General features: G+C 44.3%; 1 protein-coding gene across 2 annotated transcripts in view; it reads left to right on the plus strand.

Moving 5' to 3' along the window:
* The window catches only part of LOC119400404 (cell division cycle 7-related protein kinase), a 51,348-nt gene that overhangs the window by 27,811 nt on the left and 4,937 nt on the right, over nucleotides 1-18,600 (plus strand). The window contains exons 9-11 of one of the 2 annotated variants that reach the window (XM_049417261.1): nucleotides 2,156-2,238; nucleotides 5,766-5,915; nucleotides 13,964-14,055. In XM_049417261.1, the coding sequence (XP_049273218.1) occupies nucleotides 2,156-2,238; nucleotides 5,766-5,915; nucleotides 13,964-14,007 (277 nt within the window). In that variant the 3' untranslated portion in view covers nucleotides 14,008-14,055. Of the gene's footprint in view, nucleotides 1-2,155; nucleotides 2,239-5,765; nucleotides 5,916-13,963; nucleotides 14,056-18,600 lie in introns of those variants that run through there. The other variant, XM_037667429.2, reaches the window with a different exon arrangement.

Here is an 18,600-nt window from a genome sequence, read left to right on the forward strand (position 1 = left end):
AAGGTTAGCCAGTGCAGTGAGCACCCACACTCGATCGGTGTTGCAATGAGTGAAACCAGTTAGCCTGCAAGCGCACACTGTTTGGTTTTGTGGTGAGCAGAGATGCAACAGCTGCGCCAATTGCGCCAATTTGATACAATTCCTTATTTTTGCGCCAAGCTGAGCCAAAACCGTGAAATTGGTTAAAATTGCGCCACGCTGCGCCAAAATGCCCGACCAGCTTAAAATTTTCCCAGTTGCGCAAATTTGAGCAAGAAATGGAGGCCGCGTTGGTCAGCTGCAGCGCGGGCATCGTCATCCAATACAGACGCGCAGACCCTAACCCTAACCCCTCGCGAAATAAAAAAAAAGTCAGTTTCACTGCAAGGACGAAGCAATGAATGCGATAGCGACAAATTGTAATGTTATACGAAGTGAGGCTGGCAGCAAATTCTTTTGTATCCGATCTCGCGTAACTCTACAAAACGTTGGTGTAAGAGAATACAGCCGCTCCAGGAAAAGATGCTCTTTCTGCACAGTGTCTTCGCACTGAGAGCTCAGCTCGTAGCAGGATATACGAGCCACCCGCTGATGGCTGCCGAGATAGCGGGCGCACCAGCGATCCCAACCGCGACCTTACAAAGTTCAAAGTTGCTACTCGAGCGACAGCGCCCCCCCCCCCCCGCCCCCCTCTCGCGTCTTTTCATGCTCGTTCAAGACGGGCGGGGTGTTTCCTCTATGCGTTGATGGCAGGCTTCCCGAGCGGAGTGGTGTTATCGCATACGCCCTCCGAGCGACGGAGATGTGCTGGCTCGTTCGATATCTGCTTCAGCCGCGTTCGTCGCCCGCATTCGCGTGCTTTTACCCGCGGTAGAACTTACTATGCACAGGGATATGTTATCAATTTGGACTTTATACGGGAGATGATGGCAAAAACTCGTCGAGAGTGTCCATATAGCTGCTATCGCAATAGAAAAGGACTGTAGTTCTCAAATTTCCTGATGCTTGTTTTTATTGCGTGCAGAGCGCTTTTTAAGCCACTTTTGCCGCATTACATTGGTGTCCTGCGGAAAAGCATACTGAGATTTAGAAGGGGCTATTAGGTACTAGCTGTCAGGGACACAGCACATTTTGTTCCTTAATTACTCATTCGTGCACGCGCCGTGTAATTACGAGTACTAGTATGATCGCTGACGTCTAAAAAATTATTGGCAATCATTTGGAGCTGCTGTGTATGGCGTTTCTGCAGCCTTGAGGAACAATATGCCAGTTTTCTTTTTTCGCTACCCCCACTTGCTCCTGCTTTACGAATCTCCCAAATTTCCTGGTTGCCAGATTTGCAGGTCCACATTAGCATTTCCAGTGCCTGTCGAATTATTTGACAGGTCTTGCAAACGCTAATGTGGACTTAATTGTTTGCACCGTGGGGTGGCTCAACACAATGCTTTTATTGAAATAGCAGTGTTCACGTGCACTGTGCACGAATTAGCTGATGTTGAATGGTTTCTACATTTTTTGTTTTCTTTTCTTAAAATAAGCCTTCTTTGTTATACTGCTCCTAATTTGGGATTTCGGGCTAAAAAATGCGGGGTTCTTTTCGTAACCTGCTCCAAAGTTGGATTTATGTGCTCCAAAAGCCACATTTTGCTGCTCCGAAAATTGTTCCAAATCCTATTTCGGCTGTTGCATCCCTGGGTGAGCTCTTGCCTGCAAGCAGGGGCTGTTGCACTGTGTTGTATTAATACAGCTGTATTTGTTGGCAATCAGATTCGAGTGCCTTCTTTTTGCTGTGTCAGAGTTGACGAACCATACCTTTGCACCTTTATGTGTTGTGGAATGGAGGTGTATTGCACCCTTTCCTGGCCCTTACCCATAGGGCAAGCGTAGGGCAAACCTATCTCCACAAATAATTGCCCACAGATGCTAGTTGAATGCATCCATCCATGTTCTGCAAGTATCATTAACTCTTTTTAACAATTATTTGAGATCTTTTTGCACTAATCCACTTCTATTGCTCCTTTGCTTTTGCTGCAGTTTTGGGTAGCTTGCTTTTTCAGTAGCTTCTATGCTTCTCCCACACATTTACCCTTATTCTTGGTGCATTGTGACTTTTAAGATTTTTATGTAAGGCCATGTGTGGCACCTATTCATTTCTTATTTGTAATACAATGTGCAGGCCAGCTGAAATTGCCCCTCGTGCTGGAACTCCTGGTTTTCGCGCTCCAGAGGTCCTTCTGAAGTACAGAAACCAAACTACAGGTTTGTGGTCTAGTCAGTGTTGCTATGTTCAAGCAAGCTGCTGAAATGGTTATAAGAGATAGCACTGTGTGCATTTCATAGTTTGTCTGTGCATGCTCCAATGAAGCGCTGGGCGGCCGCCTTTTTGGACATTCCTGCGAGTGCCTCCAACACAAGGGAAATTCTTAACTGACAAGTAACTAGTCATGGGCAAACAGCAAACATGAGAACCTGAAACGTTATGTCTTCACAAAATATATGTGCTATGACTGTGTGTAGTCATCACTTTGAATTCTGCTGAACTGCTTTTCTTATGTGAAAGAAGCAGTTGTGTATGCTTTGTAATACTGCAGCCAATGTAATCTCAGTGGAACAACTTTACTGATTTCTCTATGATTGGATACACAGCCATGCATGTGATTTTATTACAGTTTCGCAGCGAGCGTTACCACTTGTGTTTGTTTCATTTTTTTAGTTGCAACAGAATCTTTAACCCTTTGCGGTCCAAAACCTTTACCCACTTTCCGGCTCTAGCGGTCCGAAACTATTTCGCCAGTTTCTGGCGCCGCGAATAAAAACACAAGCTGTGGAAGAGAAACGCACAGGATATTTATTTTTGCTCCTGCATTCTGCAGGCAACTCTTTTAGTGATATTTGGGCAACGTATGATACCGCTCAAATCATTCCCCTGTGTGCAGGCCAGGGTTATTACTGCAGGTTTCCACCGCCGCCGTCGTCGTCTTCGTCACTCACTTCTGTCGAATCACTGTCATCACTGTCTGGTGGAGGCACGTAATTCTCTTCCTCACTAAAGTCATCCTCGCTTTCGCTAAAAGCACCGCCGTAAAACGCACGCGGTGAAAACGTGGCCATGCTTCTCAGCGAACCGCGCGCGCGAGTGGGTACGCTCTAGGCCCCGTGCTGATCATAGTGCTGCACCCTAGTGTCAAAAAAGTAAAACCTCAACAAACAAAGCTCACTTATTCCTCAAGAGATGGCCCTTCATGTATACAAAAAATGCGCGCGACTCGCGGTGAGAAAACAGCAAAATTTAAACCACGAACACCCTTGTCGGGCGGGGCTCGACAGCGGACCGCTACGGCCGTGTTGCGTTGTCGGGCGCTGCCCGACAACGGACCGCAAAGGGTTAAAGGGACACTAAAGTGAAACAATGAATCGGTTTAGATTGATAAATTTTGCTCTGCAAACTACAATGTTATTGATTTTCTCCTCTATTATTAAAGCTATGATGGTGAAATTAACATAAAAGTTTTATTTTTAAACTTCGCACTGAAATCTCCACACATGATGTCATGGATTTCAAAATGTTTTATTAGTATTTTGGCCATACTGGCTCAACAAATATTGCTGAAACTTTGTATGCGAAGCCTCTAGCATCCTCAATGGACAATGTGCTTTGTATTTACCGATTAGGTACTACGTAGGCACTAGCAGACGCCATCACAATCTATGACGTCATGGCTATTGATCTGGGAACTTCAAGATGGCGTCACGACCCGCATTTTTGTTTTGCGCATTTACTCGCTTGCCAAGCATCTTCTCGCGGTAAGCGCGGTGATTTTGGTTTGTGAAAGAGTAATTTACTAATACGAGAAAAATTACTCTTCTCTTTAGTGTCCCTTTAAAGATAGCTTGGGAAAGATCATATTTTGGTCTGTTCATATGTATTATAAAGAAGTGGGATTACTTGCATGAAAAAATGAAATGGCTGTAGCTAATTGAGAAGATGCACTAACAAACATTTAAAGAATTATTCACTTGTTTGCATTGCAAAATTGGAACTGAGATGCAGTAAAGTCTTTTGTATAGCATAAATTCTGGAAATAAAATCATCTCTGAGGAATCCGTACCCAAAATGTGCTAAAATATGCATTGGTGTTGCACTTAACCATCCTAAGCCCTAATAGTGAGGCTTTCGTAAAACTACACTGGGAATGCCAATATGAGAGCAGCAGCCTGGGCTAGTTGGTAATCCATTACCTCAGATGATTGCGCAAAAAAAAAAAAACGGACAACAAAGAAGACTACACACCCAGTGCAATCTATGCCAATATATTTTGTGTAACCACATCTTGAAATGCAGATGTTAACATTGCCATTTGTCATGGGATTACTGCTAAGTAGGCTTCACAACCACTGAATCTCACGTGTAACTTTTAAGGGGTCATGAAGCACCCCTTGGGCTTGTTGAAAAAACACATCCTGTGGAAAGCTGACACAGCTATGAACTGCTCTGCCAAATATTACAGTCGTGCATGCCGCGTAAAGGCCACAAGCGGAGCGCGAAGTTGCAGTTTCCCCAGGCACCCTCTTTTCAAACAGAGGCCGGTTCTCACTCTCGTCGGTGGGCGAGGCGTCTGCACGTTGACGTCGCGGATCTGCCAGTTTACGTCGCAATAGACATAGCATGCTTATTGGCCGATAGCCGACGTAAATTGAGAGCGGCATTCGGACCAGATGCGCTTCTTGCCACGGGGTGCCACCACTTGCCGGCCCTGCACTCCTCGGTACATGGTAGCCGCACTCGCGCACGCGAATCACAGCGGGAGAGCGATCGTGTTTCATGACGCGCGCTGATGTAACTTCTTTCCCCCGTGCCATCCCTCCCTATGTAGCTTCCAGTGCGCTTGTCGGCACGAGAAAAGAGAGAAAGCGCTGAGAGTGTGTGCCAAACCCCCGTGACTCCGCTCATTCTTGACGGATTCGAGAAATTTTTGCGGCAATCGATTCGGGAGGCAGTAAACTCCGATACTGAGGACATTAGATCATTACATGGAAAAGTGGTTCATGACCCTTTTAAGGAAAAACTTACAACAATAACTTTTGAATGTTTTCAATTATAGCTACAGTTACATTGTAATTTGCCATGTAAGTGTTCACATCTTTGGATAACCTATCTGAACAGGCCTAAAATTTTTGTCAAAGCAATTAAAAACCTTAATTAAATAGATATAGATAAAACAGTATATTGCAAATGCACCTGAATTTAGGCTTGGTGTATGGCTTCATAATAGCAGACAGGACAGTCTTGCCTTGTTCCATTTTATTTCTTACACAGCTTTTGTTAATCACGAATCTCCTATACCTGTATGTAATGCACATATCAGCTCTGTGCTGTGGTATTTAGATTGCTGGATACAAGCGTACAACAATTCAAATGCATATCGTTGCGCAAACACCTTCTGGAGGTGCTCAAAAATGTTTTCTATGCAACTAGAGACTTGGTTGCCCACAAAAACATGCAGTAGCCTTTACTATCCCTTTTGATGTCTTCTCATAGTGTGATGTGAACCACAGTATGGCTAAGATTTCCTTGGCATTAGTAAAATCTTTTTTTTTTCTCGGCTCGCTCCGCTAGATCTGATGTGGCCGATGTGGCAGCTCTGGCTACACGATCCCTCATTTCATATCACATTATATGCAGTGCTGCTGCTCGCCCCCAATAGTGCTGTGTGTGTTCTGGCACATACAAAAAAATTCCAGCATAATTATTTTGCTTTGTGCCTTGTTCTCTTGTATGTTTCCAGCTGTAGATATGTGGTCAGCAGGTGTCATATTCCTGTCCTTGCTGAGTGGCCGCTACCCATTTTTCCGTGCCCAAGATGACCTCACTGCATTGGCAGAAATTATCACAGTCATTGGAAGCATTCCTGTGCAGTTAGCAGCTGAAAAAATGGGTGAGTCTCTTTATTTTGTTGACATTTCATCAGCATGGTCATGAGCAAACAGCAACGTGCAAACAGCAAACCACATTTACTGGGGTAATAAAAGGGATTGGATTGTAAAAACTTTATTTAGGTAATAAAAGGGACTAGAATTTCAAATACAAATGTCGATCACAACAGAGCACAATATATTTAATAAAGGCCTAGTTTGTTTTCTGCCTAGCACATCAACTTGCTCTACGTAATCTAACTGGAATTTGTGGTGGCTTGTGCCCAGGGGTGAAGCTGGAGGTTGGGGGGATTATGGTGCTTCAGCATCGTCTGTAATTGTAGCTGTACTATGTTGCTGTACAACACGTTTGCTGACAAGAAATGCCTCATAATTTCCCTTGCCAGCAGCTCACCACATTCTATGCAGTTCCACCATCAGCATGTATGCTTTACATAATTTTCTTGCAAATAAATGTCCTTACCACTTTCTAATACAAGACTTTTATGCATATCTAAGTTAGCAGGGTTAGATTATTTCTGTTAATGCAATTTTAGACGCGCGGAAATTACTTAGAAAACATTAATTTACCACTGTAAAGCTGAGAATGTGATATTAAAAAATAACAGAGGAAATTTAAACCTGTGATTCTTTTATTGTGTTGTGCTTCCCTCTTTTTCCTCATCTGCTTGGTGCTCCCATCTACTGAACCAGTTGAGTACAAGGAAATTCAAACTTCATAACTGAACAAAATCTATTAAATATGGGGATTTATCCAAAGATACAGTTGCCTTTTAAGTGCATAGCACTTTAGGGGCCGGGTTGTCGTCCGTCCATTGTCATGTTGCATGGTCACACTCAAAATCAAGTGGTCAATACAGGCCTAAAACAAGATGCAATGCTTAAAAGCAAGGTAAAATAAACGAACAAGGTCTAAAATAATATAATTAACAGAAATAACCAAGAAGTAATCGCAATAATCAACTTAAAATCGCTAAAAACGCTTCGGAAACATGCAGCTGACACCCAAGCCGTGCAAGAGAGGGGGCCACCGCCTCGCTGAGCAAACAGTGGCTCCTCCCACCAGCGCTTCGTCGCTACATCTGAAGGGGGAAACCACCTGAGTGAACTTGCTGCAGGCGAGACGTGTCTCAACTGCTGTAACAAACAGGAACTTGATAAAGCGCAGCAAAAAGTAGCACGCATGTCGCACACCGCGTTTGCTATTCTTTTTAACAAGATTATACTCGTGCCAGGGGAACAGTACAAGCTTACCTCAAACACTGACACCATCAACGGTTTGGTAAATGGAGCAGTGGGAACTCTACGAATGGGAATCGCTGGGCGCCCGTGCCACTCACTTCCTCAGGTTTCGCAGTGGTGGAGCTGCATTTAGCGCATGATTCAGAACTGCAGCAGTCGCTACACAAGAACGACATTTCTCCGTACAACATTCTAATTCATTGCTCTTGCATTCGATGCTTCGCCCTTGAGGCGAAACTTGAGCTTTTTTTTTTTTTTTTGCTTGCTATAGTACTTCTTATCTATCACGGGAACAACCTCAGCCGCAAAATGTGGCTGCTTACCATTGCAGCAGCATATAATGAAGAGTTGTGTCATGTTAAGTAGACTGTAACATGCATTAGAATAACAGATGAGCTAGTTGGTACGTATTCATGCTAAAAGACTGGGCGTGCAAACACGGACACACGAGAAGTAAGACACCACAAACGCCATTAAAGGCCAACTCCGGCGATTTTTTGGCCATGTCAAAGTAATGGTGCGTTTATGTTCCTGAGACGCTCCTGTTACGGGCCCGATAGCAGAAATACTCGGCAAATTGGAGAATAATTTTAAATAAGCAAAAAAGCGCAACACCGAAACCGAAACCCAACCGAGTGTACTGTCTACGTATGACATAGACGTTGTTACGATCGAACCGGAAGTCGTGCAAGGCATGCCAGTCACGCCGGCGCGGAGTATGAAAACTGTGACAGCCAGGACGACCAGCGAAGCGCCGGCCAAACCAACGCTGTCTGTCGCCTTGTGCACAGCAGACGCTCGCTGTAGCGGCCTAAACGCCGAAGTTAGCGGTGCCCTCGGCTACGTCACTTCCGCCGCCTTGCCAACACTGACGTCACAGACGCAATGTTGCCAATAATTGTGGGAAGCCAGGAGGGCGTTTGCAGACAATCTTTAAAATTCATTTGCAAACAATCTGCGCATGTCTCAAGCCTGTAATTTGGCATAAATGACGGAAACGTGCAAAGGAACGTACCCAGCGAATTTCACTGAGATCCATCGACCTCAAAAAATCGCCGGAGTTGGCCTTTAAAGGCTTTTTGGTATTGCACCATGGATCAAGTAAAGTCCAATTAAACTAGCATCGAAAGACGCAGCATCGATCACACATGCATAAACACATAGTAAGCCATCGTTGCAATGTGTAACACCACCTGGACCATCCGCTCGCGTTTGTGGTGTCTTGACTTCTCTCTTGTGTCTGTGTTTGCACACCCAGTCTTTTAGCATAAATAGTATAACATGCAGGGATGACCTGTGTCATAGACGATGTTTATCTCCCGGCGGTCAGCACTGCAGTGTGAAAGAGTACACAATTTTGTCTGCTCTCCTACAAATTTTGTCTGCCATTCTGCCAGTTGTTAGATATTTTACCTAACTGCCCGAAACCTGTGCAGGGTAGGGTGGTTTGCAGTGTACACTAAATTGTAGATGATAGCACATTGAAGCAACTTAGGCTAACTGTCTGGTGTTTAAACCAACCCACTGTGTTCAATGAATTAGTAAGCTGCTCATCTTTTTCCTTTTTTTCTTTTTTCTATGAAACAGAAATGCCTTGTTGCTAGTAAAAGATGCTGAAAATGTCAAACAGGTTTTAGATATGACACACTCACTGCAACACAGTTTTTGTAATCACAATTTCATACCTGCCAACTCCTGATTTGCCTGGGAGGCTCCCGAATGTTGAGCAATCCTCCCGATTTTATGGACACAGCCATAAATCTCCCGAGAAGCAGTGCTAGCGCCACCGTGAAAAGAAAATAATAACAGAGGGCATCGGTTCTCAATTTTTTTTATCGCATGTGGAATGCTTAACCCTTTGTATCCCATCGTCCACATATGTGGACAAAATATATCAGTGATGTGTGATCAAGCTAGCCAATACACTGCCTTAAAAAAATCCGGCAGATCCCACGCACTGTGGGAATCGATGTAACGCGAAGCAGCTAGCAAAGAGCTGCATACATTGCCTTGTTTGTCTTTGAGGCAAATAAAGTCATTCATGCCATGACATCTAGTTCACTATATATCACATGTTTGCCATGCATGCATGCAGGTACAATCTGGTATATATCATGCTAATAAAACGTATATTCTGTTATATACAATGCATGACCTGTCATTTATGTTCATCAAGCACTCATGTCATGCCATACCAATTTTGGTATACAGTTCACAAAACGGCCGGAAGTGCACCATGACAGTGTCATGTAAATCATACCGTACATGACATGCATGTCATGATTCGCATGTTAGGACCTCTCATTAATGTTCGTCATACAGTCACGTCGCATAATACCAATTTTGGTGTATATATCAAGCTAGCGAACCTGCTGCAACCCAACCATGAGCCTGGCATGTAAATCATGCCGTACATGACATGCATGTCATGATATTCGTGTTACCACCTGTCATTCATACAGTCACGTTGCACAATACCAATTTTGGTGTATATCAAGCTAGCGAACCGGCTGCGACCCAACCATGAGCCTGGCATGTAAATCATGTTGTTCATGACATGCATGTCATTATTTTCGTGTTACTACCTGTCATTCATACAGTCACGTCGCGCAATACCAATTTTGGAGTCTATCAAGATAGCCAACCGGCTGCAACTGCACCATGAGCGTGATAACTAAATCATGCCCTACATGACATGTATGTCATGATTGTCATGTTACCACCTGTCATTTATGTTCTTCGTACAGACACATCCCGTAATATCAATTTTGATGTCAATATCAATCTTGCGAACTGGCCGGCCGCAAGCGCACAATGAGCGTGGCATGCACTCATGCACTACATGACACGCATGTCATGATTGTCATGTTACCACCTGTCATTTATGTTTGGTATAGTTACATCACGTCACACAGTACCAGTTTGGTTCTTGTCAAGCTAGTGAAACGGCTGTGAGCATATCATGAGCATGGTGCCTAAGTCATGCCCTACATGACATGCATATCATGATTATCATGCTACCACCTGTCATTTATGTTCGTCACGCAGTCACGTCATGCAGTACCAAATTTGGTACACGTCAAGCTAGTGAAACGGCCGTGAGAGCACCATGAGCACGGCACGTATGTCATGCCGAACATGACATGCATATGATTTTCATGTTATCACCTGTCTTTATGTTCGTCATACAGACATCTTTTGTCATGCGACTTTTGGTATATATCCATTTAATGAAATAGCCGCGAGCGCCCCAAGACCATCTCATGTAAATCATGCTGTATATGTCATGCGTGTCATGATTTGCACGTTATGACTTGTGGTAGCCTCGATATTCACCGGAGTTGAAGACTACCGCAAGTTCGTGCTTAGTGAGCGAGAGGGCCGCGTCTACCGTCGCCTTCTCATGTGTAGGGTACCGCTCAGCTAGCAAAGGCGTTGAGCGTCGCACAGCAAAAATGCAATGTTCGATATAACAACACACACAAACGTTTTATTTGCCTTTTGCGGCACCCCAACACACAGCACAACGTCTGTTCCCGGGACACGGAAGCAACGGGCTTCCCGCGCGGATGGTACTCCAAGGGGGAATCGCGAGCACGTCGCAGCTGGCAATGGCGAGCTTTGACACGCCGCTCGGGAAAAGGTCCCTCGCGGCTATGCTGCGCACTCTCGCAATGACCACTGGGCCTGGTCGCGAGAACTAGGGCAAATCTCTGTACGCGTGGGCTTCCGGCAAGTGCGGCTTGGCATGGTACAGCCACGCACGAGCATTAGGCACCGCTCTTTGGCTTAACATATGCCCGCCGTAATACGCCCGCCGAGGATGCCGAGGCACCCAGGCAGGCTACAGTCCGGCGATTCTCAAAGGGGATGTCGGACCAGAAGGAAACACGTGCTTACCCAGCGGCATCCGAGAAGAGAGAGAGAGTTCGTCCCGGCGCGCACGCGTCTCAGTTGCGCCGAATCTCGCGGCTCCGAAACCACGCGCAGCACCACTTTGAGAGCCAGCGCGTAGCGCAGGATGGCGCCATTTGCCGTAAGGGGAGAACGGGAGAGGAAAGGGATTAGCAGAACGGCAAAATGCCCACACAGAGGCTTCGGACGCACCTCGTATCCCCACAGACTTGTCATTTATGTTCGTTATACACTTGGCACGCCATACCAGTTTTGGTATATATAAAGTTAACGAAACGGCGCAAGAGCACCAAGACCGTGGTATGTAAATCATGCGGTTCATGACATACATATGCTTTTCATGTTATGACCTGTCATTCATGTTCGCCATACAGTCATGTTATGCCATGCCAATTTTGGTATACATCCTATTAACAAAATGGATGGATGGATGGATGGATGGATGGATGGATGGATGGATGGATGGATGGATGGATGGATGGATGGATGGATGGATATGGATGGATGGATGGATATGGATGGATATGGATGGATGGATGGATGGATGGATATGGATGGATATGGATGGATGGATGGATGGATGGATGGATGGATATGGATGGATGGATGGATATGGATGGATGGATGGATGGATGGATGGATGGATGGATGGATGGATGGATGGATGGATATGGATGGATATGGATGGATGGATGGATGGATGGATGGATGGATGGACGGACGGACGGACGGACGGATGCATGCATGCATGCATTTTTTAGTGAACTTCTGCGACTTTGAGCGCATGCATGCACACATTTGAAATCGATTTGAAATGTTGTCATTACGTCAGCATTTCATAAAAGCATCTATATGTGGCCACTTCTGTGAACGAACAGCGGTAAATGTGCACAGAACAATGGCGTTCTTCTTAAGTCACCTATAGAGGTGTATGTCTGCATTTTTTTATAAGGTCACTCTAAATAGAGTTTTTAAATTGTTCAGCTTTATTGGAGCAAAGGAAGGGTTTATCTTGTTTTTGTGTGAGATTTGTTGCACTGTGAGCTACCAAGGTTTCGTAAGTTGAGTTGTCGCTGCGGCGTCCATGTTTGTGGACGCGAGGCACACCACGTTCGTTCAAGAAGCTGATAGAACGCTGCATGGCAGTAAGATCCACTTCGTTGTCGTGCGGCTCTGCACAAAACATTATCTATAATATAGCTAAATAGGCCTTTAAGAAGTTATGTTCAGAATTTATTTGCTTTATTCGGGATGTGGATTAAGTGATGAAGACATACATGCCATATTTTCGAGCTGACTAGCGGAAGCAAATGTTCCGTTCTAAAGAGACAGGGCGTGCAAACACGGACACAAGAAAGAAGTCAGGACACCACAAATGCCGACTAACAACTGAAGAGACGCACAACGGCAACCAACTAGCTCAGCTCTCTGTTATTCAAATGTTCCGATTTGGCGAGCACATATAATTAGCGCTTGAAGCAGAACCATCAACAAGCGAAGGCTTCTTGAACAATGCTACAACTGATGATGAAAGCATTCAGTTTGAACGTAACCAGAACGCATTGGTAATTATGATCAACGACGATAAAGATGATGACGAACATGTTGAAGCAGAGCTGTGGCCAAGCAAAGGGGCCTTGAATGGAGATAATGATAGTGATGATGAAAGCGTTGAACATGAGCATTAACACGTTGATGATGGCGATAATGAACGATGATGATGAAAGTGTTGAATCAGAGCCGTTAGCAAACGGCCACGTGAACGTTTATGGTGATGATGATGATGGTAATAGTGATGAACGCATTGAACTGATGATGAAGGCGTTGATTATGGTAAGTGGTGATGATTATAATATTAATGCATTGAAACAGAGCCATCGGCAAGCAAAAGTTCTCATCTGAAATCAAGAAGGATGATGGACCTAGTAGATGGACCATACAAGAGATTTTGTCCCTTAAATTATGCAGGCATGCACACACCGTATCATTATGAGTACCAGCATGATCACTGACATCAAAAACTTTACTGGTAATCATTGGTTTATGACGTCGCTGCAGCCATGAGAAACAGTAAATACATACCACCAGTTTCATTCTGTCCCCTCCCTCTACTGTCTTTAACTTTAAAAGTAATGTGACATATCATAAAAGTTGAGACGAATTCATTGAATACAGCAAGTTCGTTTCTAAATCAAAAGGTTGGGTAAAGTAGCATTATGATGTAAACCTCCAACAACCCCATCCTCCCTTTTTCACAGGTCTTGGGCAGTTAGGTAAAATATGGTAGAAGGGCGGGCATAACTGGCAAGTAAGCAAACAAAATTATGTAGTTTTGCACAGCAGTGTTGACCACCGTAAGATTAATAAACCTGATTACTTCATCTACGACGCAGCTCGTTCCTGCATTTTAGTCTGTTCAGTGCAACCTGATTCTTCTTTTTTTTGTAATGCCAAAGAGCATGCCATTGTAAACTTTTTTAAGAAATTACTGAATGAGGTTAGAGGAATGACATCTCTACACACCGGTTGTTAAATGCTAAGCAAGGTTGTCACAGTAATTGAAATTATGCATTTTGCTAGAGTTGCCCTTCCCAGTTGTGGAACAGCCATTGGCACCGGCCTTGGACGCAAGCAGAGAACGGCATGACACAAACTCAACACATAATTAGTTCAGAATAATGCAGCTCGTCTTATTCTTTCAAATTTTAAGAGAACTGCCAGCATAACAGCCATGAAAATGAGCCTTTCACATCCATCTTTTGGAGCTAGACTTGAAATTTTGCTGTTTATCATTACTATTTCATAAAATTTCTCGCCATACAACATTGCATACTCCTCGCTATGTATCTTGTCACTTTGATCATTCTTATAAGGTTCACTTTCCTTCTTGCAGCACAAACATATTTTCCCAGTCACTCATTCCTTGGACATCGCTAAAATGGAACCACCTTCCCGCAAACATTGTATCCATCAATTATGATTCCTTGTTTCTTGATGCCTTAAATAACATTACTAATGTGATTTTAATTACTTGTATATCTTGTATCTGGGTCATTCCACGCCAACTGTCCCAGCCTTGGCGCTCGACCATCTGCGATTTCAATGAAAAAAATCAAGGACTATCTATCCAAAGCCAGAAGCCTTCCGCCAAAATATTTTTGGCGAAAAAAATTTTTCAGTGCGCCAAACCGTATGTGAAATTTTTCGGAAAGCTCGAAACTATGGCTCGGAAAATGCGTTTTCAAAAAATCTCTTCTTCATAAATTAGGCTAGGACAAATTTTTACCTACATAACGATCGTAGGCTTCTCACTTAAAATAAGTTTCACGAATGTTTACGCTTTTGTGGGTTTTTTATGCGGCCTTAAATATGGACAATATGACCCATATTGGGGATTTTTTCATAGGAAGGCGACATTCAGTGAAATGTAATATTTCGTTTTATCTGATTGCCAGGAAGTTGTACTGTAGCCAAATAATAGTTTGAGACGTATATGGCGTGAAATAGTGTGTACAGCTGGCGACAAAGTTGCAAAAAAGTTCATCTTCGCACATGTTTAGTCGTAAATTTAACATTGAGGTGGTCCTAGTAAAATTATGCTAAATAGTGCATTTACTAGCAACATTACTTGTCTACTGACTGAGAAAGTTTTATAGAATTACTTTTTGTTTTAAGGAAGAAAAAAATTTTTGAATTTGTGTTCTGCCGGTGTCTCTTCTTGCTCGTGTTTTGTGTTCGCAAGAACGCGTCTTGGCGGTAAGTACCACCTATGGGGGCGCGAGATTCGCCACTGAACAGCTGGACAACCTAATCATCTTTGCCCGTGCTTATTCAAATACTTTAACAGCGAGTATTGGCCTGAGTCAACGAGAAATGCGAACCCCGCTATAGTGAATTTAACCACATGCATGCTGTCCATTGAAGGCCGGCATAGTGCGCTTATGCAACAGCGGGAAGCGACACCGATGCGTGCAACACCCCGTTGCCTGCGCACAGATATAAAAGTGGCAAAAGGAGCAGATTAGTTGCTTTAACAAAGCAGATAAGTTGCACTCGTGAACCAACACAATCGTATATAAGTGATGACAGAGGATTTCTTTTCGGGGGGGGGGGGGGGGCGGGGGCAAGGCCTAATTGTTCGAAACAAAGTCTTTCCATGGCAAAAGAACAATTTGCCTGGGAATACAGGCTGGACGAATTTCGGGGGGGGGGGGGGGGCTTGCCTACGTGCCTGAGTGATGAGTATATTTATAAGTGAATCGTATGTAAGTGATGACGTTTGACCAGTGACCGTGAATTGGTGCAAAAGTACAACATGCGTTTCATATTACAGCAGCAGAATTCTTCCTTAATCGTAGTGTTCTTCCCATTTTTATATCTGTGCGCAGGCAACGGGGTGTTGCACGCATCGGTGTCGCTTCCCGCTGTTGCATAAGCACACTATGCTGGCCTTCAATGGACAGCATGCATGTGGTTAAATTCCCTATAGCGGGGTTCGCATTTCTCGTTGACTCAGGCCAATACTCGCTGTTAAAGTATTCAAATAAGCACGGGCAAAGATGATTAGGTTGTCCACCTGTTCCGTGGAGAATCTCGCGCCCCCATAGGTGGTACTTACCGCCAAGACGCGTTCTTGCGAACACAAAACACGAGCAAGAAGAGACACCGGCAGAACACAAATTCAAAAATTTTTTTCTTCCTTAAAACAAAAAGTAATTCTATAAAACTTTTTCAGTCAGTAGACAAGTAATGTTGCTAGTAAATGCACTATTTAGCATAATTTTACTAGGACCACCTCAATGTTAAATTTACGACTAAACGTGTGCGAAGATGAACTTTTTTGCAACTTTGTCGCCAGCTGTACACACTATTTCACGCCATATGCGTCTCAAACTATTTTTTGGCTACAGTACAACTTCCTGGCAATCAGTTAAAACGAAATATTACATTTCACTGAATGTCGCCTTCCTATGAAAAAATCCCCAATATGGGTCATATTGTCCACATTTAAGGTCGCATAAAAAACCCACGAAAGCGTAAACGTTCGTGAAACTTATTTTAAGTGAGAAGCCTACGATCGTTATGTAGGTAAAAATTTGTCCTAGCCTAATTTATGAAGAAGAGATTTTTTGAAAACGCATTTTCCGAGCCATAGTTTCGAGCTTTCCGAAAAATTTCACATACGGTTTGGCACACTGAAAAATTTTTTTCGCCAAAAATATTTTGGCGGAAGGCTTCTGGCTTTGGATAGATAGCCCTCGATTTTTTTCATTGAAATCGCAGATGGTCGAGCACCAAGGCTGGGACAGTTGGCGTGGAATGACCCATCTCTTTAATATCTTGTTATGCTTCTTTTTCTTTGCTACTCATTGTATTCATACCGAATTACTTATGTCAAATTGTACTTATGTTAGACACAACATTAATTAGAACTAATGGACAATCAAGCCAAGGAATGTATAGGGGATGTTATTTACAGTAATTATGATATAAATATGACAAATTAAAGTGGACAAAAAGAAAACTTGCCACCGGCAGGGACTGAACCTGCAACCTTTGAAACGCGTCCGATGCTCTACCAATTGAGCTACGGCGGCGATTGTCCCACCATCCACATTATTGGGTATATCTGCATTTAAACCTGGGAATGTGTCTATCGTTTTATCCAACAAAAAAGAAAAAACGAGCACTTAAAGGCCAACTCCGGCGATTTTTTGGCCATGTCAATGTAATGGTGCTGTTATGTTCCTGAGACGTTCCTGTCACGGGCCCGATAGCAGAAATACTCGGCAAATTGGAGAATAATTTTAAATAAGCAAAAAAGACAACACCGAAACCGAAACCCAACCAAGCATACTGTCTTCGCGTGACGTATAAGTAGGGAAAAGCCGGAAATCATGCAAGGCATGCCGGTCCTGCCAGCGCGTTTTATGAAAGCTGCGAAAGCGGCGAAGAGCAGACACTCAGGGGAAAGGTGACTCCGCTGGAAATATATCTTGTGTGTGACTGACCGTGCTACGTGCACAAGCTCCTCAGAGCTGTCGGAAAATGAAAGCTGCGATTCGGACGCATTTGTAGGCGAACTAAAATCGTCATTTGTGGGAATCGAGCGCGCCCTTCCCTTTGGCGCCTCGTTCCCCAACTAGCGCGCGTGTTGGCACCGCGCGGCTCGAGCGCCGAGAACCGCCGTTAATCGGCAGACCACGGTGGCAGCGCCAGGCCTCTTTGTCTGGTGCGAGCCATGCGTCAGCTTCCCGGCGCGCGGGCACACGTCCGGGCATGCCTGGACATGCTCACGCCAAGCCGGTGGCATGATGCAAGCTTCGCGTCCGGGCCTTCAGGTGTCGCCCCCATCGAAACGACGACAGCGCACCGCCGGCAGCGGTAATCGAAACGCCATCTAAGCCTTTTTTTCGCCGATTTTATTTGTAAGACTTCAGGTCAATATGCACAAAAAACAGTTTCTCATTTAATTTTATGCTGTCAGAAGCGTGTATAGCGCGAAGGCTAAAAGATTTGAAAGTGACGCACTTTTGTGGCAGCGCAAACCAGAAAACAGAAGACACGCCGCACTGGTGGCCGTGAAAGCGACGCGGATATGTTCATATCAGTTCACGGTGTGTATCAGTTACAGACAGTTTGCTGAATACTGTGATGAAGTGGTGCGACATCTTGAGCAGCAGAAGTGCAGGGACTTTAGCGGTATACCTTTCTTATGCCAGCGAAGGCTTCGTGCAGTTGGATCTATTTATCATCCAACGCTGGACAGCTTCTGTGCTCCGGACATCTGTGGTGGGGCTATGTGTAGTACGTACCTTCTTTGCATATAAACGCTTATGCATGCATGTTATTCGCTGGTATACATGCTAAAACGCTACTTACGTGTCCTTCATTTTGTGTAACCATCGATACAGTCGCAATAAAATAATTTATTGCTGCAAGTTTGTGTGATCAGCGTTGTCATTTCGCTCGGCCTGTATGCGGCAGCACTGCCCTACTAAAGTAAGTATGCAAGATACTTGTGAATACCTTATGAGTAATTGACTACAGTGTACATTACGGAAACGAGAAAAATTCAGGTAGGGTGGAAAGGGGGCTGCCGGAGCGAGCGTGGGGCAGCGGCGACGCAGAAGCAGACGACGACGGCATCGTCTGCTATGCGGAACGCCAGCCGCCATATCAAAGTGCCCTTGTGCGTTTCAAACATATTTCATTTTATACACAGCTATAAAATCTACAAACAATATTCGTAGTTCTTAAAACTAAATTGCATGTGAAAAATAATAAAAGCTTTTTCTGTTGAGAGCAAGATAACATTTTTCATTGTTTTTGCAACTACCGTTAGAATCTAGACGAGTCGAGTCGAAAAAACTTTATTGCAAGGGAATTCAGGACCTCCCAGGCCCCCTGTGTCCCCGCGCGACCCCACCACACTCAAACGTTCATGTCTAATAAGTCCATGACGTTGGCAGCCCGGCGGGCGGCGATCTTCTGCCTTGCCGGGTCCGTGGAGCGTAGCGAGGTCTCCCA

The sequence above is a fragment of the Rhipicephalus sanguineus genome, chromosome 1 (genome assembly GCF_013339695.2).
Source record: "Rhipicephalus sanguineus isolate Rsan-2018 chromosome 1, BIME_Rsan_1.4, whole genome shotgun sequence".
NCBI classification, from domain to species: Eukaryota; Metazoa; Arthropoda; class Arachnida; order Ixodida; family Ixodidae; genus Rhipicephalus; species Rhipicephalus sanguineus.